Source organism: Anopheles maculipalpis, chromosome 3RL (genome assembly GCF_943734695.1).
Source record: "Anopheles maculipalpis chromosome 3RL, idAnoMacuDA_375_x, whole genome shotgun sequence".
NCBI classification, from domain to species: domain Eukaryota; kingdom Metazoa; phylum Arthropoda; class Insecta; order Diptera; family Culicidae; genus Anopheles; species Anopheles maculipalpis.
The window spans coordinates 40,600,824-40,627,813 of NC_064872.1; the positions used below are offsets into that span (position 1 = coordinate 40,600,824).

The 26,990-nt window shown below is 41.9% G+C and overlaps 6 protein-coding genes across 7 annotated transcripts in view; 4 read left to right on the forward strand and 2 right to left on the reverse strand.

The window, feature by feature from the left end:
• LOC126564342 (actin-binding protein IPP) overlaps positions 1-26,990 on the forward strand; it is a 389,363-nt gene that overhangs the window by 342,127 nt on the left and 20,246 nt on the right. The window lies entirely within an intron of this gene.
• Positions 9,267-18,620, forward strand: LOC126560622 (E3 ubiquitin-protein ligase RNF146-like). Its single transcript, XM_050216577.1, has 8 exons — positions 9,267-9,534; positions 9,912-10,202; positions 11,740-11,908; positions 11,998-12,153; positions 14,238-14,681; positions 17,467-17,569; positions 17,646-17,758; positions 17,835-18,620. Exons 3-8 carry the CDS (start codon positions 11,810-11,812, stop codon positions 18,618-18,620), a joined length of 1,701 nt encoding a protein of 566 aa, XP_050072534.1. The 5' UTR covers positions 9,267-9,534; positions 9,912-10,202; positions 11,740-11,809.
• On the reverse strand, positions 20,283-21,932 carry LOC126564967 (tRNA pseudouridine synthase-like 1). 2 transcript variants are annotated; one of them, XM_050222099.1, is made up of 5 exons: positions 21,838-21,932; positions 21,649-21,777; positions 21,282-21,596; positions 20,944-21,199; positions 20,283-20,811 (listed from the first exon to the last, which is right to left on the reverse strand). In XM_050222099.1, the coding sequence occupies exons 1-5, from the start codon at positions 21,882-21,884 to the stop codon at positions 20,527-20,529; spliced, it is 1,032 nt and encodes a 343-aa protein (XP_050078056.1). In that variant the 5' UTR covers positions 21,885-21,932; the 3' UTR covers positions 20,283-20,526. The 2 variants fall into 2 exon arrangements, with proteins under 2 accessions (XP_050078056.1, XP_050078057.1); XM_050222100.1 differs by lacking the exon at positions 21,282-21,596 and having other exon boundaries at positions 21,838-21,914.
• Positions 22,705-24,060, reverse strand: LOC126564692 (tRNA (adenine(58)-N(1))-methyltransferase non-catalytic subunit TRM6). Its single transcript, XM_050221781.1, has one exon. It carries the CDS (start codon positions 24,043-24,045, stop codon positions 22,705-22,707), a length of 1,341 nt encoding a protein of 446 aa, XP_050077738.1. The 5' UTR covers positions 24,046-24,060.
• LOC126565668 (PHD finger-like domain-containing protein 5A) lies at positions 24,974-25,534 on the forward strand. The gene is made up of 3 exons (XM_050222867.1): positions 24,974-25,088; positions 25,177-25,367; positions 25,438-25,534. Exons 1-3 carry the CDS (start codon positions 25,037-25,039, stop codon positions 25,522-25,524), a joined length of 330 nt encoding a protein of 109 aa, XP_050078824.1. The 5' UTR covers positions 24,974-25,036; the 3' UTR covers positions 25,525-25,534.
• LOC126565500 (uncharacterized) lies at positions 25,981-26,732 on the forward strand. Its single transcript, XM_050222682.1, has 4 exons — positions 25,981-26,043; positions 26,121-26,185; positions 26,268-26,490; positions 26,565-26,732. The coding sequence occupies exons 1-4, from the start codon at positions 25,981-25,983 to the stop codon at positions 26,730-26,732; spliced, it is 519 nt and encodes a 172-aa protein (XP_050078639.1).

The window sequence follows — 26,990 nt, forward strand, 5'->3', positions numbered from 1 at the left end:
GCACATTACAACCCGGCACTGATCGTTATTAGATCGCCACTTGATCATCTGCAGTGAACGATCAAGACCATCGGAGGCCCCAAGCAAAATGTGTGTTGGAGGCCTCTACTACAACGAATTAGGGTGGATGTCTTACAGTTTTACCGGGGCACGGATTTTTTCGTATTTGTGTTCGTCAATATTGACTACTTTTTCCGTGGCTGGAGACTCGTTTGAATACAATATTAAAAATGATCTTAAATGCGACTGATGACGCGACTGACAATGTCGAGGGGCAGGGCGTGAGATAGATTAATTGATCTTGATTTATCTGCCTTCGTTGGAACATATCCTTCCACGAGCTATGTTTCGAGGAGGTTAGTTTTATTTTCTAAGTTAGTTATGTTTTATGTTCGAGGTGTCTCAAATGCTCCAATGACCAGACTAGTGTTGGGAAAAGTAAACCCCAATTCGAAAATTAGAATTTTACAAGGATTCGAATAGCAGAATCCCAATCCGAATCCATGTTTTGGCATCAGTCTGTAGAGTAGGTGTGTAGAGTGGGAGAAGGTTGGAAGGGGGTTTTAACGAGAATTTAATTTGAAATCGTACCTCATACTTCCATAACACATTTTCTGTCGTTTTTAAAGAATTCAGTTGCAAGAATTCATTGTCAAGAATAGTCAAAATTGGCCATCCAAATTAATGACATTAATCGCGATCAATCCTACTCGTGATCGCGATTAAATACCGCAGTTCGAAGATAAACCAAATCTAATTAAAAAAAAAAAAAACAAGACTATTCCATCCCAGTCGTTCTTGTCGAATACCTAAAGAATCGCAATCGCATCTCTATCGGAAGGAATCCTAGTTGGATCGGATAGGATCCAATCATTTCTTAATTCAACACAAATAACAAAACAAACATAATCTTACTTCTCACTGTAGTGAAAAGTAGCTGTTTACTATATTTAATTTTAATGTCATGGAAAATAGAGAAACGGAATAGTATCGTCTCCCAATGAATTCCAAATAGGATCGAATTCTTCAAATAGGATCCAATCCGATTCAAATCTTCCGAATCACGAATCTGCCAACACTAGACCAGAATCCTACTCACAGCAAGATTCGTCACTGTCGGAGGCCAATTTAATCAATTATGCAGCTTTATACACGTATGAACATTATATTAGGAAAACAAACAGCTAATATGCCATCCAACCATAGAGCAATACCGTCAGAGATTTAAATTAAAAAAAATACAGGGAAATGCAAATGATAGCGTGTGGCAGACCATCTTTAAAGGATAGAGTCAGCGCTAATGAAATCCTCGACCACTGATATAGAAACCCCCAATACTTTAACGAATCAGCAAAAATAGATGCAACATCATCCAAAATAGTTACGGAAGCCGGTGCAATTGATATGGAAATTGTATACTAGTCGTTTGGAGAGTTGAAAAATCTAAGCCTTAAATCTAAATATCTGAAATGGAGTATAATTAAAATTAATAAAATAATGTAATAACAATTATTCCTCTATAAATGTAATGCTCAACAACAATTTTTAACATGTTCTATAAGTAACATCTCACAAATGAATCCAAATCGATGGGCAATTATGGTGGAACGATCAAAACAACTGTTACAAACAAACAAAAAACATATTCTCGCTATCCCACAAATTCCTTTTTGTCCTCCAGCAGAGTCGCCTGTTGCATTCCTTGGTACAAACACTAGCCGCATACATCCATAGCCCAGCACAGCTTAGCTTTCAGCCACGTTGCAAGAAATTACACTCTGGAATTATGCTGCTTTTTGTGTCGAGTGCAATTTTTTAATTCACTCCCGCAAAAAAAAAAAAACAAACTCCTCGGTAATGTTGCTTTCTGTAGCCGAACCGTCAGACAGCCAGTCTTGCAAAAAGTGACATTGCACGGAAAGGGACAACGGTAAAGAGCGGGTGACAAATGGAAAAAAATGGAGTTCAACGAAACCAAATCTAAGAGACCCACACTAAATCCCACCGGAATCGCGACCGTGCCACGGTGTGGCGTACATTCGTTTCGCGCTCCCACACTCTTATCAACGGCACGAAAAATGCACATAAATAATGTATCGCCTGCGCCGGCGGGACGTCACTATGCTCGTGTGTGTGTGTGCGTCTGTCTGTTGAGGCAAATGCGTTTTTCATCCCCGGTATGAAGACAGTTGGGGGTCTCCGTAGCCCCTTGCGAAGGTTTATTATTTCGTTTATCCCGATGTATTTTGTCCTACCTTCTGATGCACTTTTCGATGCACTGTTTTGCGTCGAAAGTGCGTTCCATTTGTTCGATTTCTCAACACTCGAAGAAACGAAGCCTCGCTGGCAGTCGAAACGTTCTTGAAGGATTTTTTGTTATTTATTATTGTTTTCCTACTCGCGCTTACGAGCTTATGTTTATGGACAACAGTCTTGCGCCGGATTGAGGAGGTGTTGAAAGTACTCCCTAGCCACCCCAGCACCTTGGCAAATATGAAGACAACAGCAGTGAAACCATGAACCGTAATCGGAAATCGCTAGGGCGTCCATCTCATCCAAAGTCGTAGGGTGGACGACAAATGCACAAATGAACGTTGACGAACACACACCGAAATCACCAAAGTGGCTTTCATATCCTACAGCCTGGCTGGGTGAATGAGTTTTATTCTTCCTGTAGGCCAGCCGGTGACTAATCGGGAAGAATCGTAGGAGTCGCCTTGGAATCGGTCGGTGCATTTCACTTCGTCCGATCGTATGATCGTTTGCCTTTTACGGTCATCTGCGATGGAGGCGTCTGGTGGATTTTTTTTTAAAGTGCGGAATAGTATATTTTTTCGTTTGGTACGAAATCTTAACGGAAAAAGTCTTAATGGTTTTGAGAGGTTTCGTAGGAGAATGAAAAAGTTTTCCATTGTACCACAACGAGTTTTATTTGATGTTGAATTTGCAAAACCAACAAAAGGTTTTCCGGCTAAAGAGTAATAAAGGCCCTCAATTTCTACGGGATTCATCTCATGCAAGCTTGTGTGAAAAATCACGGTAGATTGTGATCATCATACATAGGACATAAAAATATTATTTAAATAAATCATTATTAAAATGAGGAAAGTTATTTGAAATTATTGTTAAGTGTCGCAAAAGCTAGCTTATGTATAAGACTTATTTAAAAAAAAAACATTTCACTAACTTATTTCATGATTTAAACCAGACAGTTCATACTGTAATTGAAATAATTCTATAGTGAGTCATATTTTTTAATTTAAATGGCTCAATGTTCGGAAAAAAATAATATTTAAACATGATTTGAGTAGAAAGTTGATTGAATTACTAAAACTTTATTAAAACTAGTTAAAATAAGATTGTTTTGGATTTATAAACCAATAGTTTTAATATTTTCAATATGTCCTACTCAGCCATGTTCACAAACGACTGTGGAGCTTGCATGTGAGTTTGCTGCGTGCAACTTGAGGATCTTTATTACTCTTTAGCCAGTTTTCCATGTCCAACTGTTCTCTAACAATTTTAATGTTTGAATGATTGGCTTCATGTAAAACTTTGGCTAAAGAGTAATATAGGCCCACAAGTTGAACGCAACGTACTCACATGTCGTTTGTGAACATGACTGAGTGGGACATATTGAAAATATTAAAACTATTGGTTTATAAAATCCAAAAAATATTATTTTATTACAATTGAATATGACGGTCCAGTGCCGTATTGTCAAAATATTATTTTATTTTATTTATTTTATTTATAATTAACTATGACGGTCCAGTGCCGTATTGTCAACACCGCTTGTGTTGGAAAATGTTTATAATCATATTGATAAGGCATTCCTCCTTATTCTTTGCCTTATCCCGGGCATACTCGGTTGAGAAAATATAATTTTAACTAGCTTTAATAAATTTTTAGCAAGAAAAAAACTTTCTACTTAAATCATGTTTAGTTAATAATTTTTTTCTTAAAATTAGTCATTTGACATGAAAATATAGGTCAGTATAGAATTATTTAAACTTCAGTATGAACAGGCTACTTTAAATGGTTATATAAGTAAGTAAAACCGTTTCTTAAATGAATCTTATACATAAGCTAGCTTTTGCGACACAAAACAATCATTTCAAATAACTTTCATCATATTAATAATGATTTATTTAAACATATTTTTTATGTCCTACGCATAACGGTCACAATCTACCGTGATTTTTGAATGATAAGCATGATAAGCATGATAAGAATCCCGTACAACTTGAGGGCCTTTATTACTCTTTAGCCAAAACTTTAAATATAAAATGAAAACCCAATTTTAACTAATATATGAATTGCAAAACAATATTCCTTTGGAAAATAATGGAAGTAAAAATGTTATAAACAACTCAATCGATTGAACGTTGCCTGAAACCTATCACCATATCAGTCCGTCTTGGCTACATAATAATTGGAAAAGATCATTCGGTAGAGGTTTTTTCATGCTGAAGACCGTTTAGAGAGCTTTCAAATGTCGCTCATACCTTCAGAATTGCTTCGCCTTAGCCAAGGAGTGCTTAATTAGAACGATATGCATTTTGTCCCAAATATTCTTCACCTTTTTGACCGATGTTTTGATCTCTGAAATAAATCAACGAAAAAGCTACTTGGTGATAAATCAACGGGATTGCTTGTCCTTTTTTTTGCATCTGAAGAGTCCTACAATAAAGCAGAAAGGCCTGAACTCGTTCCTTCTTAGACATTTGAATCCCAGAGGTGAAGAGTTGCTGTATTGGAATTGGCGTCCAATCAGAAGGTCAGAATGTCCCGCATTTCTATCCTAACATGTTCCTATTTCTCGCATGTGTTGTCCTTGGTTGCGTTAAAGTTGATCGATAAAGCACAGAATCATTGAACGAAATTGCTCGAAAATCTTACTATGCTTCAATGCATAAGTTATTCTGCTGGATAAACGAAATATCATCACAAACATCATTAAAAGATGGTCTGCTGTATAGAAAAAACAACAGACTGGAGCTAAAAGCCACTCTCTAGCTAATATCAGCACGCTTTATGCGACATCACAATGTCATCAGCCAATAAAATTCATCCGACAACATCCAATAACGGTGACAAATGCATCATCCTCGCCCCCACATTCGCATTTGCAGGGTTTTGTGCAAAAGACAGCAAGGATACCTATTCGCAGCATAAGCCAGTGAAGAAGAAAAGCACCATCGAACCTGTCTCGCCCTCTGGTAAAGCAAACCGACCGTGATCCTCAAAAACGATCGCTTTGCCCATGGTCGGGATGATGTTTTGGAGTTTTGTTTTTGTCACCGTTTCTTTCTTCGCGGGCTAGCATCGTAACAAAAATAAGCACTTAAAATGCCATAAACATAAATCAACCCGCCACCAACAGGTGCAGCAGCACGGCACCGTGGAGGTGGTGCTGATGGAGGGAGTCGAAAGGAGTGAGAATGCATATGCAGGTGCCAATCGTAAGCCGGTAAGCATAGCGTCCACGGCCATGCTTTATGAAACCGCCTGCACAACGAGCCCGATCTGTCGCGCTCGATCGTCTGGCAGTGAATGAAAGAAGAGGCTGAGTATAGGAAAAAGACCCCAAGACAGCGATAGTAAAAAAAACGACCATCATCGCCGTGCAACAATACTCAGGCCCCGCAGGGCAAAACCACCCAAAAGCAGGGTGGCGAATGCCAACTGATGGTGACGAATTGCGCTACACGCAAACCGGACCATGCGATGCGAACTGGCTGGGATGCACACGAACCATCATGCACCGTAGGACGTGGCGCAGTGGGTCCGCGGGACAAGTGACGGAGGGGGTCGATGGCAAACAAACGGACACATTGCACATCATCCATTAATAGCATCGACACGATTTATTCGCGCCATTCTTTGCTCCATGCATCCTTCACTCACAGCAAAACGTTACGGGCAGGCAATTGCACCCACGATGCGAATGCAGTCAGGGACCATTCGTCCGATCCCTTCGGCACGACGCGATTGCTATCGGGTTGTCACCGATCGTTTTCGTGGGAATGGAGCACATACGTATCACGTACAAAGTGAAGAAGCTGAACGACGTAGCAACGCTGCACGGTGGAGGAATAGAACTTATTGGACGTTGGAATAAAAAAAAGAGTTTTTTTCTCATTATCGGCCCAACCACATGCTGCTGCATTCCTCTCACAGCAATCAATTATTTACGTAAAAGATGGTCAAATTAGCTTCACTTACTTTTGAACATGCATTATATTCATGAATGTGACTAGCTGAATACTATTAATAAATTACTCCTTACTTACTAACTTACTTAGCTTAAGAAAACGGGTAGGAGCTTAGTTCAGACACCAGGAACTTAATTCATCGGAACGAATAAAACAAATTAAAAAGAAAACAAGCATTTAAGTTCAACCGATTAAAACAAAGATGTGTCTAATTGTTCTATTCCTTTATATATTTCCCTCCCTGCCCGAAACATTATTTTTCGATCATAAATTCGTTCTTCATTTTTTCCCCTATAACACATTGCTTACAATAAATAAAACCTTTACGCCTACAGCAATTATGGTCAACACTAATGACACTCCCCCCTCCCCATTTTTAGGTCATTCAGCTTCGGTGTGACACATAGTGGTGGCAACAACGAACATCTCATACCTTGGCGTCAAAAGAGTCGTGTGTGGTAGCTGCAAAATTTGACATTTAATGACTTTCGAAGGCAATTAACGTAGATCATCGACGATCAGAACCGTTAGCGGTGCACGAAATGCGTCCAGCGTCGTACGTCGTGTCATAGTCGTTACCGGTTTGATAGGTGCACTTGTAAACATATTTTCATTGCAATTAAACCACCCTTGCTAGTAGATCGCTTTCAAGCACCCACGACACAACCTGAATCTTCTACCAAATTTATCATCTGCGCTGGCGAGGGTGCTGTCCAGAGTGGACAGCATGCGATGCTTCTCTCATGGAGCAACATTTATGCATGCGCACACCTTCCACTCGTACGAATATATGCAACGGTCGATGGATCTGCCGGTGATAAACTTATAATTAACACTCCAACACGCCCGAAAGCGCATCGCCAACCACTGAACCACGGGAGCAGTCCCCGGGCAGAGGACTCTCGTTTGTGCACTCGCTTTACATGCCCGTAATTATGTAAACATGCGTGAAGTCGCTGCATGAAGTCTTAATGCTGGCGTTCGACGTTGCGTGTATCTCGATCGGGCAGCTGGAGACCGTGCACATGTATCGAATGCAACTACCCTGCCGTTCTGGGACAACTGCTCAGAACGTACCTGTCACGCTTAATAATGCCAGTTTCGGTGGGTGGGAGGATAGTCCCTGATCGGTCGGCCACAGTACAGCGTCCCGGGGGCGAGTAGGAGTGTTTGATTTAATTAGTAAATAAATAAGCTAACCTCATGAGCTTCTAATGTCACTTAATTATATGCGACCGAAATTGTACATAATTCATGTTAAATTGCTGATTTTAAATGTCTCATTTAAGACAAAATGTGCATCCTAGATGCTCGTAATGTGGCGTGCACTGGCTGGCCACAGAAGGTGTGCTTACCGTTCTAGTCTGCCGTCAAGCACCGTTACCATTTGGGATAATTTACACCGGCATGGCGGTGGCAATGACCGTGGCAAGTATTAGTGGCCTCATGGTTAGACGAGGATTTATGAAACGCAAAACTGCTTCCGTGCTTCCGAGCGCAAATTCGATGGAGGCGCATGGTAGCTATTGTATTCGTCTTTTGTTTTGTAAATGTTTTTGTTTACTCGTGATGTTAGGAGCGATGATGTAATATTCATTATTTTATATGCTTCATTAAATGATTTTACCGTCTTTCTGCTGCTGATTATTATCTTTTGTAGGTGGTAATATGCCTTCAACCTGGCCGATTAGTGAATCTAATTGTGGGTAGCTAAATAAATGCCCGAGCGTAAAGGGGTTGTTGGAACTGAGAATGATCAATGATAGAATTGTGATTTTTAAATCTTTTACTATTCAGATCATTCAGAGAAAGACCTGTTTGCTGCACCTATCATCACATTTAAGGAGGTGTGTTGGTGTAGTGCATACAATTTTTTTTTAAACACACGCGCACACACACACACTTTTCTGAACTAATTAAATAAGTAATAAGTAGATAAGCGGCCAGATTCATTAGAATTGTGATTCATAGCGATTCATTCTTGAATTATTTGTCATGTTAATTTAACTTTTTACCTGTCAATGAAGGATTGTTTTAGAGATATAGTACACAATTTCATAAGTATTTTTATGTACTGTTTTGCAGCAACTTTAAGTCTAGAGGTACCGATGAGCTGGTTTGCAACGAAAATAGCTCCCCTTAACTTAACCCATAATCAATATAAAATAATCCCAAATTGAAGTAGAGTAAAGACTTTCATGCTTTGGTGCCAGAAAGGTCAGGATAATAGAAGAACGTACGATGGCTGTGAAAAGAATACTGTTTTTAATGCTTCTCTAGAGGATTGGCGTTTAAAAATAGTACACCATTATTCAATCACAACTTTAAATTTTGAATATTTTGCTTGCATATCTTATGGACATCGTTATTATACTAAGAATCGAAAAACACCTGGCAAAAAAGTTTGGAACGCATATTTTTTTCTTTTCGACCAAAGGGCAAAGGAAAATCTCACAGCAAGTTTTAAATCTTAAGCTATGATGACTTCTATGATGAGCTATGTCGAGGATTTTTTCATTATTTACTTTAAATTTTTTAAATATTAGACAAAAAATTTTTCGTGCTTACCAAAGTTTTAAAAAAATTTATTGAATTTTGCGTTTCTTTCGCAAGACCGCTTCATAACAGAAGAAATACAAATATTACTTCTCTTTGCCTGCGTTTGTTATTTACCCGCTATGTATGTAATTTAAATTTAAAAATGTTGTACCGTAGCGACCTCTAGCCATTTTACCTAACTCAACACCGAACTCCATAAACGTATCTGGCAGTACGGATAGTCCGTGCACTCCGAATTACCGTGCTTTGTCAGTTTTCAATCCCGGATAATCGAACTTTCAGTGCACTTTTTGTTTCCTTGTGTCGCCGCGGACCGGCTGTGCTCAAATTTGCATCACAAAAGTTGTAAAATCTGATTCCACATTGTCCGACGTGACTCGTACGCTTCCACCCCCAAAACCACTGTGAATTGACACAGTCTCCTCCACGCATCATTATCGAAACATAACGAACGCCTCCGTCAAGCTGCAGTGTACAGTGTTCGTTGTGATGAGGTGCGGCAAGTCCGTGTAGAGAGCAAAAACATCCGGAAGTCGATACGATACTTCCTGCGGTGCCCTATACTGTGCGTAATATAAAACCGTGTCGGCATCCGTCGTCGGATGAGCGCTGAGTCACACACCGGGCAGGATGGGAGCGATGAATACCGTGCACAATCGTAGCATTCATGCTATTTTCTGCGCCGACCTCAGCTAGTTCAACTTTACTCGGCTCCTGTTAGCGCCTGAGAATTCGAAAGGTGAACCGGGATAGTCGAGTGAGTTAGCTGTTGCCTACAACCGCGCAAGAGGAAGACGAAGACGACGACGGACGATACGCACGGAAAAAGAATCTGCGACGAGGGAAAACGAAAAGACGAAGACGTTGACGGGAAACTTCCACCACAAGTCGACCGGGACAGGACGAATCAAAGCGCAAACAGAGTGTGTCCGGTGTACGTGTGTATGTGCGTCCATGTAAGTGGGAATGAGCATGTATGTGTGCGTGTGTGTATGCAGGTGATGTGAAAAGTTGCTCGTTTGCAATCGTCGTGTGCCTCTCTATCTAGTGGTTTTGTGTCAGGCGTACCATTCTGGCTGTGTTTTGGCTCCCGTATGTGTGAGTGTGTATATAAATGTGTATGTGTATTTGTAGGTGTACGTTAAAAAGCTGATTGTGTGTAAAGTGTAGGTGCAACGGAGTGTAAAGTATAGGAATCAAACGCTCACTGCCCTAAACAGGAGGGAGGAGCAAGCAAACACCCCCGTGTGGCGCAGCGGTAAAAGAACACACCGTCTGCAAGAGAAAAAAACGAAAGAGAGAAAAACCAACGTCCTGCTGTTGTTCCTCTGACCATCTGACATCATCATCTCGCAGATTGGTGTGTTTACTGCATCTCCACACCCACCATCGCATCGCGCGAAACGCGTCAACGGTATAGGGAAGGTAATAGTGCTGCTGCCCTTTTTACAACAACGCTGAACTAAACTCTTTTCCGCGTACAGCAAAAATTCACCCCCAAAACCACTTGGTTCGACCGCGATAAGATTTAACTGCTCAAACATTGTGACTCCCTCTCTCTCTCTCACTCTTGGTGACGAATGTTGCTTCGACCGATAAATTCAATGTCAACATAGCAAGCGGCGACGCGGATAAGGATACTCAATTTCAACGTGCACGTCGCGCAATGTCTGCCGACTGGTAGCAACATAGCAGGCCAAATATCATATGTTTTTTACGCGTAAACAGGTCCACACCATTTCCATTGAAGTTGTCTAAGCCCGCACGCGTGTCCAAGCACCGGCAGAGATAACTATGCCCCACTTATGTATGGGTTCTTCATTTGCCTCAGTGCGCGCACTCCGACACACAAACACACAATGTGCCGTATAGAACAATATGCCAACCCTCCCTCCTCAATATTACCAGGCGGTTTTGAAAATCTCCTTCCCACTGCGGCGACAGTATCAAGCGGACCACCCGGGACACCTGTTACGCCTTCGGCCGGCGGTACCACAAGCAACCTCCTTCACTTTGACGGATTTGATTTTTGTTTCGATTATTATCATTCCCACAAGAGAAAAAAAACATACACACGCACACAACGTTGCTGCTACCAGCTGCGGCTGATGAACCTGACCAAAGCAAGAAGAAGAGTAAAGCAGCGCATGGAAGAAAGGGGTCAGTTTGTGGTGTTAACGGACGTGTGCGCGGCCCACATGCTCTCTATACACGCTTAATTTGGTGCTAGAGGGAAGGCACACGCTATGTACCAAGATGTTGTGTGACCCGATGAAATAAACGACACGGAAAGCCGGGTTCATCTTCAATGGGGGACGGGACGATTTTTTTTGCAATTTTTTTCTTCCCTGACTGTTTGACTAAAAGGAGAGCTATATTTAGGATAGAGCGTAAAGAAGACACACACACACTTCACGCGCCCGGCACGATGATTCCCTTCTTTGCTTCTTGCCCACCCACTCGATAAATGAAGCATAAATTAAATTTTATGTTGACTCTCTTCATTGGCAAGCCTTTTACGCCATTTGAAAAATCCGCTTGTTTATATGTGGTACGGATTTGTTTTTCACGAACCCGTCTGATTGTGAGAGCGTGTGTGTAGAGCTGCAAAATGTGCAGCGGTAGCCAGAAGAGGATCTCAATGTTATTTGCCAACTGTTTATATGACGTTTTTAATGATGGGTAATCTAAAGGCGAATGCCGCGTGAACCAGTCGCTTATCAGTGGGAGGAATTTCTCGTACATAAACCCGATCGTCGTCGTTGTCCATGGTGCTGCAAGCCAATCTTTTGCAGCTGGCTGTTGTTGTGGAATATTATTTAGTCATCGACTTCTGGGTTTCTTTTGGAAAGACATTATATACTGCTTAAAAGTACACTCTACGATGTTAATGATGTAAAGAAGTTATTAAAATGCAATGATTCATTTCATTAAGTTGTTAATGCTATTCTTTTTCTTGCAGGAATATCAACTACCATATCCAGGGAACACGTATTTGACTTGGTTTTACTGTTCCTCCATACACTGGAAAAATGGTGAAGGAAAAGCCAAACTCGATACGAATCTACGACAAGGACGGATACCGTCGCCGTGCCGCCTGTATTTGCGTACGATCGGAGGCAGAAGCTGAAGTATGTAGTAAATGGAATGTTTCATCCCAATCGATGGTTGTTAGTACCAATATTAACACTGTGTTAACCGTTTTACCGCATACCACCAGGTTTTGTTGGTCACCTCGTCAAGAAGACCGGAGCTATGGATTGTACCGGGCGGTGGAGTTGAACCGGAAGAGGAAGCTTCACTAACCGCAACAAGAGAGGTGCTGGAAGAAGCTGGTGTAATGGGTCAACTGGGCCGCTGTCTTGGCGTGTTTGAGGTAACAAATGAATGCTGAAAATATTCCTAATGTACAGCACCACAAACGAAAGTGCCGAATAGCTTACGATCGAACAATTCTTGAAGTTTAAGGACGATTTTCTCAGCTCATCTATATCTTTGCACACCTTCTCACTAACTATGCCCAAACTAACTTCGTTTTTAATTTACTGAAGAACGGCCAAGTAGTATAACTCAAAATCTAATCTTATATCCTACAATAATACAATATACAATCCAAACAAATTATATTATATGCTGGAGGTTATACATTTCCTTCTCCCTTAGTTAAAGTGCACCTTATCCCTGGGCTCGGGTTAAGGATGATTTAGCTGCCAGGTATCTGATGTTGTTGTCCTCTCTGGTTCCAGGGGATTATAGCGCCTCTTTGGTGCATCGTACCGTAGAGATTTGGCACTGGCTCCCAGGAAAACCCCCTTTTTTGCCAATACTACATTTCATTGTCAGCATTTAGATGATGTGATTGGCATAGCCATAGGCCTATCATAGGCAGAACGCATAAGTCTGTAAGCCACTAAAACATTGTGAAGCTATAGTAGCATCTTACTCACGCATTCCGATAACAGCAAGGTCACAAGTTCACGTCTCTAAATCCTAATTTAATGGTTCAGTGATCTAGCGGTTACTGCTGGCAACCCTGATGCCTGCCAAACCTAAAGATCGCTTACTAAGTGATCGAAAAAGAGCAGTTCTAAATTTTTATATTTTTTCTACATAGTTTAAACGTACACTGCGGTTAGATTTGATCGATGTCCTATAGTCATTTGTTACAAAGAGTTGTACCACACCCAACTGCTTTCAAAAACATAGCTTTAACTGTAGATCTTTCGAACTGGAGTTCTTGTAGATAGAAAGATAGGACACGTCAAGGCCTATACGCGTATCCTTTGGCGTCCAACAGGGCAGCAGCTTTGGCCCTTTACTTTTCCTGCTATACCTTCAATGATGCCGATCACTGATGTGACGATCACTTTTAACCACTCAACACTCCAGTCACCTGGAGCAGGACTATGTGCTGGACGGGTTAATCTTCGTAAAGGATCTTGGCGTCTTGCTGGACACGAGGCTCTCCATTAAGGATCTGCTAGAACACGTTGAGTCTAGCAGCAGTAGAGTGCTTGGATTGGTCTGCAATATGCATCAAGGAACATCGTATGGTGGCCAAATGCCGTAGGCTTCAGATTCATCTAGAGACAATCCAGCGCAAATTCACGCATTTTGCGGTTCGATGATGGAATCCAAGGCTGGAATATCGGACCAAAATGTATTTTGCTGCTTGGTCTGCCTTCCCTAGAAGAGCGGATTTCTCAAGCAAGGTTGTCCAAGGCTCCTCTCGGCAATTAACTTGTACTTGTCAGGCAAATCACAATGTGCTCGTGGAATGCTAGCCGACTCGGAAAGTATGTGCCGTGTTTTCAACACCGTCAGCGGTGCGTACGAGCCGGAGATTTCAGTACCAGACTTCATCGATCGTATTATCGTTGAGGCGTCGAACTCTGTCCAACGACGTCTTGTATGTATATATTCTTGTTTCATGTTTTTGTTAAGAATTTGATTGTGACATGTTTTCGAGAGGGCACATTTGTCCGTCGATTGACAAATAACAAAAGAAACAGAAGTGGCTTGCTGCGTAAGAATTTGAGCCGCGGATGAACAACATTAAGGAAACGTGACTATATAGGATTAATTTCCGAGGCATAAAAGAGGCTGAACGCCGGATAAGTTTCAGCAGCACCAACAGTAATTGGGAATCCAATAGCGTGTTCCACAGCCTGTTTCTAGAATAATTATCTTTAGTTAACATCGTAGAAAAGATGGAAAAACCCCCGTGAAGATTTTATTGGTGCCACGTGAACTAATTTTGGATCAGCTTTTTTGGACTTATTTGGTAGAAAGGTTTGAAGAAAAAATCGCAATTGTTTCGCCATATGCTTTAAAAAATCGTCCATCAATATTTTAATTTCAAACACATTCCACATTTCGTTTCGGAGCACAAGTACTAAAAACTGTTATTACCAATATGCAAAAAATAATCACCATTTTTATTCTACAACCGTCTTACAGAATACTGAACACATGCACCGCACAGAGGTGTTCGTAATGGTCGTCACTCAAGAGCTAGACGAGTGGGAAGATTCAAAGACGATCGGCCGCAAACGGCAGTGGTTCTCGATCGAAGAGGCCCTATCGCAGCTGGCGCTACATAAACCGACCCAGCGCCATTACCTGCAGCAGCTGCGACACTCGAAGCACCGGACGTCCTCGGCCTCCGATCCGCCGCCAATTATATCCGAACACGATAATGACGATTTTACAAGCGAACCAGATTCGAACAACTGTACAGCGTCACAGGACGATGCTGTTGTCGGTGAGAAGGATAATACGACCGAATCGACTCCTACAACACCTCCTCCTCCCGCCTCCTGCTGCAACGCGGTAACAGACGACGATGGTGAACCTGTTGTGAATGCTGTCGATTCAGTCTCATCACCACCGACACCATCCTCTTAAATCTCTCCTCATCAGATGCATTGCGTTTATCTATTAGTAACGCGCCGTACAGAGAAGAGAAAGAGAGAGCTTCATCAGCAGCAACAGGACACATGCTTCATTTACATTGCTGTAACAGGTTAATTTTTCATTACTATTTTTCGTTTATTGTTTTCGCATCTTATGACTCGAATACTTTTGGAACTATGCGCCAAGAATAACAGAGATTACAGGTCCTTATGTTGTTGCTATTTTGTATCGTGCAAAGGAGGTCGGCGTCGAAAGCATAACTTACTAAACGAACTAGCTCAAAGCTCTGTAATGACCCGGATGCGTTCATTTATATCGTCGCTCGGCTATACGTATCTCCCTACCCTCCCGCTCCCCTCCACAAAAAAACAGTAAAGCCATTAGGAAGGAAACAAAAATCATACCAAATTTTACCGCTGTGCATTGTTGTTGCTTCGCCTTAAGATTTTGGACACCACCGTTTGGAAGAAAGCGTAAACGATAAGAAAAGAGTTTAAAAAAATAACACAAAAATGCGACTCTTGGTCGTGCGTGAATTGTGAATACGAGAATATTAAACGCCACTCGTGGAAAGAATGGAGTAAACAATGGTTTTGCTTATTTCGTTTTTCTTCTGCTGGATGCGTCATGAATCACGCTAATCATACCAGAAGACTCCCGTTCACCGTTTATAGAGTATCAGATATGCTAATCAAAAGCGTTATTCTATCGCTTACAGGATCTTTCAGTGTGTTTTTTCATATATTTTTAGTGCCGCGTATAAATAGGAAGACGTACACATATTGTGATGCAAACGGAGAGGATCGAATTGTTGATTTCCTTTTTCATAAATTCGTTTGGTGCGCCAATCACAATCCAAACCTATAAAAGAGCTGTACGAGTGCTGGATTGATGCTCCTACCGTATAGTAAGGCGCTATCCCAGCAAAAATAAAAAGGTAGAAATAGCAGAAACGAGCAAGAAAGCTATATAGATGCAATGAATTAGAAATTATCAAGGAAAAAAGATACAAAAAAACAAACAATCTATGAACTAGGAATAATATGGAACCGGTGTCACACTCCCACAGATGCCCGTGTTTAAGTTTAAAAGCAAGTTAAATCCAATCTTTGGGCCATATGTCGCTAAAAGGAAAATGTAACACTCAGTGAGAGAAGCTTAGGTAATACTAACAAACTTGTCTCATGACTCATCCGCATTCGAGGGGGGAGTAAAAAGTTTTTTTACTAAACAATTATCAATTACATAATGCACACAGGTGCACACACTCACACACCAGCACATGGCAGAGAAACACACTGATGTGAAACAAATATTAAATATACATCCATATATATATATACACTTACAAACTTCTTTAATAAGTGGGAAAGGTGATTGTTGTTAGGAACTTCTAAAACCACACACACACACACACACACACACACACACACACACAAACAAACAAACACAGCTTATATTACACCGAGTGAGAATGGAAAAAAAGGATGCAAACGATTAGGGCAAATGAAAATGAAACTTTTGCTCCACCTTCAGTGGGAAAATATTAGGTAAAGCGTGTGCGTGTGTGTGTGTGTGTGCGTGTGTTATGGGCAAAAAAACAGACTAAAAAATGAAATTAACAGAACCAACCATTTGCTGCTATTATATTACTAACAACGGAAGAGCAAACACGAAAATGGCAAAGCAAAGCGGCCGGCAAGATATATAGTAGCGCGTGGCGAGATAGGTTGCGTTAAGATTTGCTAAATTATACCTTTAACTACTTATACTAATGATACTTTACTGTAATTTATTAATATAAATACGGTCCAGCAGCTGTCCGAAAATACAAGCCCAACAGGAAATTCAGCAAAATCAACTGATTGGTGGCACATCTCCGTAATACGCTAAGAGAAAGTAAGGACGCCCGCTTGACCGCCGAAGCCGCCAGATTTGTTAAAAGTTTTGTTTTTTTTTTGTCATGGGAATTATGGTGGGAAGAAAAAAACACAACAAGGTTCATGGTTTTCAAAAAAAAAGGAGGCCGTCTATGCAAAGGGAAGGCAAGGAAGATGATCGCTAGCAAACACTAACCTTAAGAATTCAAAGTAATTGACACCTTCTCAGTACTGCGAATGCCCTCCCGTAAAAAATCCCCAATCACAAAGATTGTGACCGCACACGAATGTATGTGCACGTGGGAGTGTGTCTGTGTGTATGAAATTGTGTGGGACACTAACTTCTTAAAAACAAAACTACAGTTTTGAAGTAAAAAATCATGGAGACAGTGAAGAATGCGCGCAGTGCTGTGGAAAACGTAATGTAAAACACGTAAAAATACATCAAATGTATTTGACTTTATTATAAAATGAAAAACAAAAAGGAAACAGGAAAAAACGAACGTTGCCGAACAACGAAATGGGCCCGTCTGTGTGCTTTTTATTCATTTTTTCGGGTTATTAACGATGCGCGGAATAATAACCGAAATTACTGTCTCTTTTGAAAGTCGACATTGTTTGTCGACGAAATCGAGCTAATTTCAAACTCGATTCGCTCTGCTACCTTCGAAATGTCAAATCCATCTGTTCGGCGTTGTATTGCTCCCTCTCTCTATCTCTCTCTCTTTTCGTTTCGATACATCGCATTGTGTACGTCGTTGATGGTTCCGTGCACTAGCAAAAGAAATTGTTTACAAATCGTTGGTGGATTCTAGCCTGCCTGGAGGGCACACATTTTGTACATCGCTCGTCGTTCATTTGAAGCGCGAATCGTCTTACGAACGGATTCGGAGATGGCTGAATCGATCGAGTCCAACACATCCACTCCTACCAGTGCCCGATCCGAAGATGGCGACAGGGAAGAAATTCCAAAGAAACCGGAAGCAACATCATCTGGTAAGTATGCTCTAGAGCTGCAAAGTAGCAAGCTTTTCATTTTTTCAATGCTGAAACTGAAACCCTTTTTATTTCTATACCAAATTCTACACAACAGAATCCAAGCTCGAGTGTCCCGTCTGCCTACAGACGTGTGTCCATCCCGTCCGGTTGCCCTGTGGTCACATTTTTTGCTTCCTTTGTGTAAAGGTAGAGACGAACACCACGTTAGCACTATCAAAGTCCACACTGTTAATTCTTGTCCCTTTCGGGGTTTTCTTTCTAGGGTGTTGCATTCAAAAATCTCCGCTGCGCTATGTGCCGTTGTGAGATACCACTAACCTATCTGGACCACCCGCAACTGGTGAACGGTGTGGAGGAGATCGTTCGCGCAGCTACCGCCACCGTTTCAGACGGTAACGAGTATCGCTGGTACTACGAGGGTGGTCACGGTTGGTGGCAGTACGATGAACGTACCAGCCAAGAGCTGGAGGAAGCTTACCTGCGAGGCGACAAAAGCTGCAAAATTTTGGTGGCTGGTTTCGTGTACATCGTCTCGTTCGAGCACAAGTGTCAGATACGGCAGAACGATTATTCACGCATACGGCGCATCAAGCGTGATCTGGTAAGCATACCGAAGAAGGGCGTAGCTGGCCTGCGGCTCGAGACCGTCGGTGACACCAACTCATCGTCATCGGCCACGAACGACATGAACGAACTTTCGTCCGCTATGGGTGAAATGAATCTCAATGAAGGTGCTTCCACGTCCTCCGCTTCCACATACACCGCTGGTACGGTAAATGTGCGGGAGGAGAGCGAATCGATCGTAACCAATGAACCGGCGCATGAGGTGGAAGAGGAAGGTGGTGATGATGGGGTGGAGAGTGAAAATAATTCCAATGCTCCCGGTGATGGAGCAGATTCAACCACTGGAAGCTCTACTACAAGAAGCAGCTCACATGATCATGTAAGTCACCTAATGGTGGTCGATCTTACCCATCAGCTGCAGTATTCCGCTACTGATAGTGATGAGGAAGAAAGCGATGCAGATGACAATTTGCTTGTGCTATAATTACATTATCATCTCGCTGCAGAGAAAAAGAGAATGTCCTTCATGCGAAACCTGGTTCAAGGCAACTTATTGTGCGTAGAAATAGCAAAAGAAACGGAAGGATCGATAAGACTCCGGGTTCTGCGCGTACTAACGCATTCTAAAGTGATATAAAAGTATATGCATAGTTCTATTTACTCTTATGGAATAATTGGACCGTCCGCATACAAATGGTCTGTGCGCGCAAACTACTCCTAAACCAAGAGACGCTGAAACACGGATGTAACCGTGCAATTTTGCCAACCGACAATAGTTCTCATGAAAAGGAACTCATATTAGTATTTGTTTGTGAAGATTAACAAATGTATTTGGTTCCAACAGTTTTCCCGCGCATTACCGGGAACTATTACTACCTAGCTTAAGTTAAATGGTCGCCGCATTTTTAACTTGGAACTAACACACATTTTAGCGGAAATTGGGGCAAGTGTGCCATGCTAAGCAATTTATTTAAACTTGCTAACGCTTATTTTTCGCTTCTGGGGGGGGGGGGGGGGGGGGGGGGTGCAAAATCTACAGGGGCTAGACAGCCATCTGGATAAAATCATCGTATTTTTAATATAGGCTATGAGTAATTTTGATTCACCGTTTCTTTCTATTTTGAGTTTTAAAAATAATTTCATAACGTCCAGAACGTAGCTAATAACTGGCTAACATTTCACGTGTTATCGTGAAACTTCGTATTCGAAAACGGTGATCCTTTCGGTCACGGATCTTACTGCCGATTCCATTCTAGCCCTTAGTCACCCCTTTTTTAACCTATACCTGGGATTTAAGCTCAGGTTCGATCGATCGGGATGTTGATATCAATCCAGAATTGAGATCTCATTTCTGTGTTTGTAAACAACCTTTTTTTCGTTTTTTTATAGCTTTAATTGAAATGAGCAAAAAGTTTGTGGCGCTCTTGCCCCAAACAGTGATAGCTCTTTTTCCCCAAAAGTAACTTTATTTTTAAATTTGAATTGTTTTTGAGAAAAAAATTTTTTTTTAGCTGCCTGATTCGACTTCTTTTTGTATCATGTTTTGTTATGTAATTCACAGTTTTTTTTTTGTTTTTTGTTTTGTTTTTGTCAGTTTACTTTTACTGGCTGAAATATTATAATATTATACTCAATTTTGTTGATCAGTAGAGAAAAGATGATGAACGTGAGAAAAATTTACTATTATTTTATGAAATTTGGTGTACTATATCTAGTCACAGCTGTGAACAATTTACTTGATTGTCTAATTGGACTTTTACTGAAAAAATACTAGGTGACTCACCTGCCCCTATGTCATACTTGCCCCAGTTTCCGCTACTTTCTAAAACGTAAATGGTATTACTACCGATGGCGAAACGATTACGCCACGTTCCTACTACGATTGCAATTGCTTAAGTTGTTTAATAAAGCCAGCATTCGGTTGCACACATGGTCGTTTGCTTTTGATCATCCCGAACGCCTGCATGAAGGATTGATCGCAGCGCTGCATCAGATAACCCGCTACTACCGACGTTGACCTCGACACTCCCGCATTGCAATGCACCAACACACGCCCACCACGCGTTCGGCATTTGTCGATGAATTCGTTCGTTTTTACCAAAACTTCCGCCAGGTTAGTCTCAGGAATGTCTAAACATTCCACAAACATCGTCTCTATAATACGCTCGCCATCGTCGTCGTATTCCACGATTGGTGGTGTTTCGATGCCAACGCTGAGTACATGCGTGATACCATACTTCTCCAGCACTTCCTGCCGCACACAGTCCTGTGATCCGAGGTAAAGAAATTGGGCCACAATGCAGGCCGGCACCTGATCTGGGCTATTATCTACAATGAAACCCAACCGTGGTGGTGCATCGAATTCGACGTTATTACGGAAAATTTTACGACTACCGTCCATGTACGTGACTGTAGTTTCCGTACGCTGCAACTCTGTCTTGCGATTGCGCAATTGCTCGAGAAAGCTGGCCATCGTCACTTTCGGTAGCTGCACTCGAAAAGACCAAATCCAGCGGATCGTACTCTACGTGGCAAAGATAGAGAGCGTAAGCGGGCGCTACGAACACGTTGGTGCACCAGGAATTTTGGGACGGCACGGTAAGCATTCGATAGATGTCGCGTTCGTTGATCCGCCCTTCAGCTGCAGCGACCCACGCACCTACCATGCGACGTACCTTAAAACAGATCGGGAAGTACGAAAAAAATGTAAGAGAGATGTCTTCTTTGCGTTCGTAGGATGCATTTCCTAAAACCTAATTCGTAATGCAGTTTCAGCCCTACACCAACGCTTTTTGTTGTTGTCTCACCTGACGATATAGAAACGATCGTCCCCGTATCCGTACGTCCCAAAATTCATAAAACTGTTCTGTTCTTTCCCTATTAAATGCCGCCGTCATGGTTTGTCCTCGCTCCACCGTAATCTCATCAATATGTCTTAACGAATGCATCGCTTCCTGTTGCCGGGGATTACCCTTAGCAACGGACATGAACGTTCGAAAATCATGCTTTCCCTCGAACATCCGAGCAACCGTGGCGAATGTTTCGATATCGAACCGCGAATGTCTGTTGTGTAAATGCAACGTGGTAAAAAATCTAGTTAGCATTGAACGGAACCATAACCCCCAAGCACACGGGTCGCATTTACCCTAAAAAGTAGCAACGATCGTGTTCCTCTATAGGAATGAAGCGTGTGTGTGGATGATGCAGTCGAGAAGGATCACAGGAGTACTCTCTCTTCAACACCGCCAACCGATACAAATAGGTGCGCGATTTGGCACATAATCGTGCGTGGAAGGTAAGCGGGACGTGTACGGTGCTAATGATACGGAGCGATTGACCATCTCGCTCGAACGCACGGTTAAGTGTCTGTGTAATACGATCCACAGTGTACGGTTTTCCATTCGGGCGTTCCAAATCTACATGGACAGTGTTGTGCAGCGCATGGACGCCAGTATCTGTGCTGTACGGTATAAGTGTAAAGTTTTAGTGAACAACTGATGAACCTCACTTACCGACTGGAGAGTTTCAATAGGGGCTCATTAACTGGTCGCAGCTTCAGCAGAGCTTCCTCGATGACTCCTTGCACGGTATGTGGATCCTTAAACTGGCCGACGGTTTTGTCGATTTTCCGCTGAATGCCACTGTGAACAAACGTAAAAATAAGTTCATGTTATGTGCGATGATTTCGTTGCGGTACCTACCGAAACCGTGTGCCGATGTAGGAAAGATTGATTAAGTAACGATTCATTGAAAACCAACTAAGCTTGCCAAGTTAAAAATTACGATAGCGGAAATGCGAAGAAACGACATCAAATGCCGGTCACGAATCGTGTTTTGTGTGTTGTTGCAGTACAGCAGCTTATGACACGAAGAACTAAACAAAATCAGCTGCAGGCAGGACGCTGTGCACGCTACACTCATTACCCAAACTAATGACACTTGAGGAGTCAAATTAGTGTGTCATTAAATTTAAAAAATGTTTTTTGCTTTTAAATTAATAACTTTTTATAAAACTTAATTGATGAACATTTTACAAAATCAAAGGCAATATGTTCTAGTTTGCAATGAAGGCAATCCGCTGTGCATTGTTTATACAGGGTTTCTCAGTGAACTTTTCACCATTTTCAAATGAGCAAATATTCGAACCATTTTTTCGTTTATTTATAGAGGCTTTGGGTCTCTGAGACTACACTCGTCGCATTGCTTTTTAATGCAGTTTTTCGGGTGATAAGATTGTCGCTTAGCTAGTGTCTAGCTGGCAGGTGGCTCGGTGTGTCGTGTATCCATGGTAATCGGTAAGGATGTGGTGGATGGTGATGTCAACACCACAGAAGCTGCAGAGTGGAGGACTGGATTTTTCTAGGAGGTAGGAGTGTGTAAGGCAGATATGACCTATACGAAGGCGAGAAAGGACTTGTTGGATGTGGCTGGATTCGGTATCTTCCCATGAAATTTTCAAATCTATCAGATTGATAAACAATCTTGTATGATAACAAATAGCTTTTTTATTTATCATATATAATCCAGCAAAAAAATGCTTTAAATTTCACTTTGTCGTCGCTATTCCATCAATTTCCGATAGTGTAGCCCGTAAGCAGATATCCGCTGCTCCCGGACATAGTTACATCTGGATGGGTACGGTTTGGCAATATTTGATACTGTCGCATCCAATTCGAAATTACACGCAGATACGTTACCGATGCTTCCGTCTTGAGATCTACGTAACACTCCGTGAGAATTTCTCTCGAAGTACTGAAGATCACGACCGGTCGGCTAGGTTTGACGAATGGAAGCAACGCTTTCAAAATACTGTACGGATGTTCCTTGGCTACGATAACGAGTGAATCAAACTTTTCCTTCATGATGCTTGCGGCAGTTTCATTTTCCACCTCCCAGGATTGTTTTTGCTTGTCCAGTTTTATCTGCTTTGCTGCGGATACATCCGATCCTTCCGTCATTTCTTCCTGTTTGCGCTTGTTCGATCCATCGGTTTGGATCAATCCTTCTTTCTCCTGTTCAACAATAGCAGGCTCATCTGCAACGACAACGACCTCCTTCTTCAATTGCTCTATTTCCGCTTCTTTGCCATTGTCTACTTCCGTCGTTTGATAGAAATGTCGTAACACAGAATAGATGTTAACCGACACGCATCGTGCTTCTTGTTCGGTCGGATAAGACATTGCTAAAAGGGCTTGCTTTTGTGCAACGTTGCCCGGATGCAAATGTACCAATTTACCATCGGTTTCCGCTCCTATAGAGTTTAGCATTGCAGCCGGCAACAGTCCGTTCGTGCCAGATTCGTACATCAGATAGTTACCGACACTGCACACTCCGCTGTACGAAATTATTTGCGATAGCGTATCGAAACGAACGCCCAGCACCTTCTCCGGATCCAAACGCCAATAAATGTCAGCCAACAGTCGAATCGACGGACGCCTTATCGTAATGTACTCGAAGTACTTTTTCTCCTTTCGCTTGAGATACTTTTCCTGCGAGTATTCCGTTTTCGTAGCAAAGCTTTTCGAGTTTTCTACCAGCTTGCTGATTACCTCCGACGAAGATTCGCACTCTTCGCGCAGCTTAAGTATTTCTTCCGTCGTAAGAGCCTGCGATTGTCGATCGTCAATGATATTTCGATTGTCGTTACCACTTTCCTTGATGAGCAGCTCTTTCAAATTTCTGATTTCCGACGGTGTCGATAGTGCATCGAGCGTGTAGATTCGCTTGCCTCGTTCTTGTTTTGGCACCAAATGAAACGTGGTTTGGTAGGGATGGTTTTCCGCGAGCCGTAACTCGACTTGATCCTTCCCCAGGTTCACAATCGTATTTAGATTATTGAACTTTTGTAACTTAGTGTACTTCTGACGCTGTACGATTAGGAAATCGCCAACTTCAATCTTATCCGTCATTTTGTTGAAGCACTCAAAACTGGAAATACCTTTAACAATCTAAAGTGTACAGTTTAGTTAATCAGTTATCGTTCACCGTTGTGTAGATTGTTATTTACCTAGTAAAATATCGAAAAGATAAAAGCTTGACTTGTTTCACCGATGCAGACAACGCGACCACATGTACACTTTTATGTAAACACCGGTCTGTTTACCTGCTGTCACACTACGTTACTGACAGTTCAAATATCAAGGCATATCGGTTAGGTGGCCTCTATGCAAACATCTTGGCTGTAAGCACCTTGCAATTGTCAAACGCATTTCATCCCCAACTATCAATGGTAACTGAAGTTTGTGGTATTAATCGCAGTATTAACCACATCGTTGGCAAGCCTTATTACCGCAATTGCCACACGGTCACGAACAATCCCAAACGTTCAACCAGTATACGCTTACCGTACTTTTGTATTCCTTTTTCTTCTATTTGATTTTATACCACAGTGAAGCACTCCGGTTTGTCACACTGGAAAAAAATCTTTTATTAACTTTCACAACTATTGCTAATATCACACAATTTCAAACCATGTGCATGTCCTTACATTGCACACACAAATCTCAGGCTGGTGACACAGCGTTCCGGGTTTTTCACATGGTTTTCCGAACAATTTTTTTTTGTTTCCACAATCCGATGAAAACAGAATCATTCTATTTCAAATTATCATAGGACCATGCGAAAAAATCGGAACGATGGAGCTGTGACACAGGCCTCACCAAGGAGTCAGAAGGAGAAATTCATTCAAATTAGAGCGAGAAAAAGCGATGATGAAGTGAGAGATCATTATGGAAACTTCTCTCTGCCAATTGGGTATGCAACAACTTGGCTGTAAGCACCTTGCAAAACGTCAAACGCATCTCATCGCTGCGTTGTTTACAGCTGCAAAGTACCGGCAAACAAAAACAATCAACAACGCTTCTGCTCAGCGGTGCACGATAAAAAAACCACTACCTAACGATGGCCAAACATCATCCAGATTTAATTTTCTGCCGCAAGCAACCGGGTGTGGGTAAGTGAAGTTAATTTGTGTAACGTATTGACCCCCATATGCTGACTGACACCATTAAATGCACGCAATTCCCTGTTCCCCTCTCAAGCCATTGGACGCCTGTGCGAAAAGTGTGATGGCAAGTGCGTGATCTGTGACTCGTATGTGCGACCCTGCACGTTGGTACGAATTTGTGACGAATGTAATTACGGTTCGTATCAGGGTCGGTGCGTTATATGCGGCGGGCCAGGTGTATCGGATGCGTACTACTGCAAAGAATGTACAATCCAGGAGAAGGATGTAGGTTTTGTCAACCCTTTACATTAAGCCGACCATTACCTCAACAAATGCTATTTACTTTCATTCGCAGCGCGATGGATGTCCCAAAATCGTAAACCTTGGCAGCTCAAAAACCGATCTGTTCTACGAGAGGAAAAAGTACGGCTTCAAGAGATAAACGTAGCGTGTTTAGATATTCTTACCTACATTACTTACCTGCTGCTGGGCTTAGTTAAGATATAAATAAACAACCGAATGGGCTCCACAATAACGCCTAGCGCTTTCGTTTGTTTTGCTTCCGTTCCACCGCATGCGTTTCGCTCTGCTCGAAAGTCCTTCGAGACAAGCGGCGCACGTTTTCCTACTGTCTAACCGTGCTGCAACGGCTTCTTATCATTGGTCGCTTGTGTTAGATAGCCATCGTGTTTGAGTGGTTTCACTATCTATAAAGTTGTCCTTTCTTATCGAAAGTAGATGATCTACAATGCAATTAGTTTCCGCATAATATGGTCATCGCAATCGCTGTGGCCCGTCGTCGTTGTAGGCTACCGTTCAAGTGTACACGCATCAGTCTGGCTCACCGAGGAGCATGATAAAGTAAGCTTGAAAATAAAATTCCTCAACCCACCCAGGAATGCTGCAGACCGGAGCAGAATTTGTGCTTTCACCAGTCGGTGTAACGAAAGTCGTGTCGCTTGTAAGAATACATTGTATAAGATAGAATTGAGGGAAAAAAAGAGCGTGAGATAAAAGCTATCATTTAACTCTTCCCAGCTGTGTATGATCGTCGGTGGCATGATTTTCATCACGGCCGGTGACTGTGTCGAATCTAGGGTTTGGTGTGTTCAAAGCTGACTAAAAGCCTTTTCGGTGAAAATGCGTACACCTTTAACGTTCATCAAATGTTTCATTCGATTGCAGGAACATAACGTACATCACCATTACTACCGGCAGTGCGCTGCTAACAATGGTGTCGTACTCGAGTTTCGCGCTTAATCTCGTACGTACGGATCGCGGACTTAAAACGCAGCACATTTCCGTGCTGGTCGTATCGTATGCCGTATTCTTGTTCCTTCTGATCGTATCGATCATTACAATGACACAGTGTACACGGTCGGTGCAGTTGGTGCAAAAAATACCCGAGGTAAGTTCACCCCTGTTTGTTTGCACGATTTGGGTAGAATCCAATTCATAAAACTTTCAAACTCTACCCACAAGCCACTGACTATGATAGCTGCCGTGTTACTAGCTGTAAGTGGAACAATTTTATTTCTTCGTTGGCGAGCAACAGTACAGACGGAAGAATTGCAATTACATTCGCATGATCGAAGCATCACTGAAATGCGTACCAATCCGAGAGAGGCACGTAAATCGGTGATGGTTTAAAACTTTATTTTCAATAACCAAAAAATACACCCCTACTTGTATAAACCACATACCCGCCTAGGAAGGTCATACATTTTGTATGGGGGATTGCATTTTCCCGGATAAGAAAACTAATCACTTTTTATATCCGCGTCATATTTGTATGTAAATTAAGACAATAAAAGGTGAGACTATTTGTGGTTTAACTAATAAAAGTTAATCGAGAATTTAAAAAAATCCTAATCTGATTTTTTGGGTTTCATAGCTTGTAACATCTAT